Here is a 2500-nt window from a genome sequence, read left to right as displayed (position 1 = left end):
AATTAGGAAAAAATATATGAATTATTGTGGGGAAATAAGCTGTAATTTTAATGACAAAATTGAAAATCCCCACACATTTTAATGCATGTTCAATTTGAAAATGTATTTATTATATTTTAAAATTTGCCATAAAGTCTACACCTTGTTTCTAGTTAGTTTCATTTATTTTTTATATTTGAGTATACAACTTTTTAATTGTAATAATCCTACTATTAAAATGTTATTGATGTATTTCCGACAATTCATGTCATCAAATAATAAACTTATTCTCAGAGTTTGACTTGTTTTGGCTCTCTTCAGTACTGCGTTACTACTCGCTTCTCCGACTGACGTCACATGCTTGCAGGGAATTTGTGCTTTGATGCGTTCAGCAGCATAATGAACATTTCCTAACCCGACCATCTGTGGAAATATCCTCAAACTTTGTTTGATCCAACCCGCAAGCCATCATTGGCAGGAAGAAAAGGACAATCTGTTGGTCATGAAGGAAGAACATGTTTGTGGAGAAAAGTACCTGCATGTTGTTGTTGGTGCCTTGAACGCACCACCAGATTGTATCTTCTGCTTGTTGCAAACTGTTTGTTTGGAGTATTGCAATAACGCACCGTGAAAATTGTTGTGAACAAATGTGCGTTGATGTTGAAAAGAAAAAGGCGTTGAAATCGATGATAATTTTTTGTTTCGTCTGCGGCGTGACAAATACTGAAGCTTTGTACATGACTTTATCGGGGCAGGCCAAAAAAAAAAGACAAAAAAAAATCATACTTATAAATGAATCGAGCCTGCAAATAATTACGCACTTGCTGACAATATGAAGAAAGTCAATGAGTAAAAAGACATTTTAGTTGCGTACATTCTGACGTACAAACTGATCGTCCACATTCAGTCGATGGCTGAAAACAAAGCAAGTCCCCAAACATGCAACAATACTCATTTTTGGCACTATTTTTTGGAACATTTTGGTTTTTTTCGGGAGTACTTTCTTGTGCTGCGTCTTTCAAAAAAAAATAAAAAAATCCTTACAATTGTTGATTGTTTACGTCTGAATCGACTTGTTTTTTCCCCCATGGCGCTTCTTGTCGTCTGTTCTCTGCGCTTCAAAGGCTGGTGATTTCAACCCACATTCAAAAGGAGAACAAAAAAGAAGTTTGTCACAAAGCAGCCTCTTGTGCGGGAAGGGTGGCGAGGGGGGCGGGGCCTGTCCTCCTAAGTGCGGCAAAAGAGACGTGGTCATCATGACGACGTCACTCCGTTGAGGGCCATGTTTTCTGTGCTAGCGCCGTCCCTGATTGCCAGGATGCCGGAGTCTATGGGGGAAGACACGGTACACTCCACTAGGGACAGGGGGGGGTCCTGCGTGGGGCAGGAAGAGTCTAACGAGTGGAGGGAGTCCTTTGAGACCCCCAAGGGCTCCAGAGTCAACGTTTCTGCGGTGGGGCTAAGCGCCAGGTCTGTGATGGGGAGAGTTGTGGGCTGCAGGGGGGAGGGAGGGGGTGAAAGGTCAGAGTCATCGACTATTTCTAACAGGATGTCTTGGCAGGGGGACGGCGGGGGCTCGGGGGCGGCGTCCTCGTCTGTCACGGGAACAGGAGGGGGGGGCGCAGGTGATGGGGGGTCTTCTGAAGTGTCCTCTAGCAAAGGTGGGTCAGATGTCGAGGACATTTGGTCTTCTGATAAAGAGGCGGGGTCCGGCGATGACATTTCGGGGGGAGCTTCCTGTGTGGCGTCCGTTAGGGGAATGAGAGAGTCTGAGAGCGGCTCCACTGAAGCCAGGGCGATTTCTGTGGGTTTGTGTAAAAGCGGGTCTGTGAAGCGTGTGGGCGTGGAAGACAGCAGGTGGTCTTTACTAGCGTGGACCACCTCGTCCTTCGTGAGCGGCGCGGGGGAGTCCGCCCCCAACGGGTCAGGCTTGGCGGTCAGATCCGCGGCCGACGAGGCGGTGGAGTCCATGGTGGAGACGGCGGTGGCGGCCGCCTGGTGCAGCGGCGTGTCGTGCACCCGTGTGTAGTCCCTGGCGCCGTCAGAGGGCGTCAGCAGCAGCCGCTGCTCGCCGGGCCCCCGCGGGGGCAGCAGGGACTGGCGGGTATAGCTGTCGTCAGCCAGCGTCTCGGGCAGGGGGTGGTAGCGCGTCTCAGGAAGCAGGAGAATGCAGATGATGCAGATAAGCGTGCAGCAGGCGAAGATAATGTGGTGCAGGAAGTAGCCCTTCTGGTTGTGCAGCTCCATGATGGGCGCGGTCAGCATGCCGAAGCCGGCGCTCGCCAGGACCAGACCTAAACCTCCGCCCCTGCAGACAGAAAACACCTCAATCTCACGGAGAGGAAACATTATTCCCATTAAGTATTATTGCAAACAGCAGAGAGCGCTGCACAACCACTAAAGCTCTCGTTAATGCGCGCAGTCATCCACCAGAGGGCGCCCTCCGAGCACCTTTCCCTCTTACATAAACGAGATAAGCCTGAGTGGGGCCTCCTTTGCACGAGCTGTGGACTCCACGTGA

The 2500-nt window shown here is 49.5% G+C and overlaps 1 protein-coding gene across 3 annotated transcripts in view; it reads right to left on the bottom strand.

The window, feature by feature from the left end:
* The window catches only part of LOC133618806 (solute carrier family 22 member 23-like), a 134423-nt gene that overhangs the window by 1654 nt on the left and 130269 nt on the right, over positions 1-2500 (bottom strand). For all 3 annotated transcript variants that reach the window (XM_061979538.1, XM_061979536.2, XM_061979537.2), the window contains one exon: positions 1-2287. This exon is cut by the window's left edge and continues 1654 nt beyond it. In XM_061979538.1, coding sequence (XP_061835522.1) covers positions 1234-2287 — 1054 coding nt within the window. In that variant the 3' untranslated portion in view covers positions 1-1233. The remainder of the gene's footprint in view (positions 2288-2500) is intronic.

The sequence above is a fragment of the Nerophis lumbriciformis genome, linkage group LG19 (genome assembly GCF_033978685.3).
Source record: "Nerophis lumbriciformis linkage group LG19, RoL_Nlum_v2.1, whole genome shotgun sequence".
NCBI lineage: Eukaryota > Metazoa > Chordata > Actinopteri > Syngnathiformes > Syngnathidae > Nerophis > Nerophis lumbriciformis.
The sequence above is the reverse complement of the archived record's forward strand: the minus strand, read 5'-3'. Positions and strand labels throughout refer to the sequence as shown.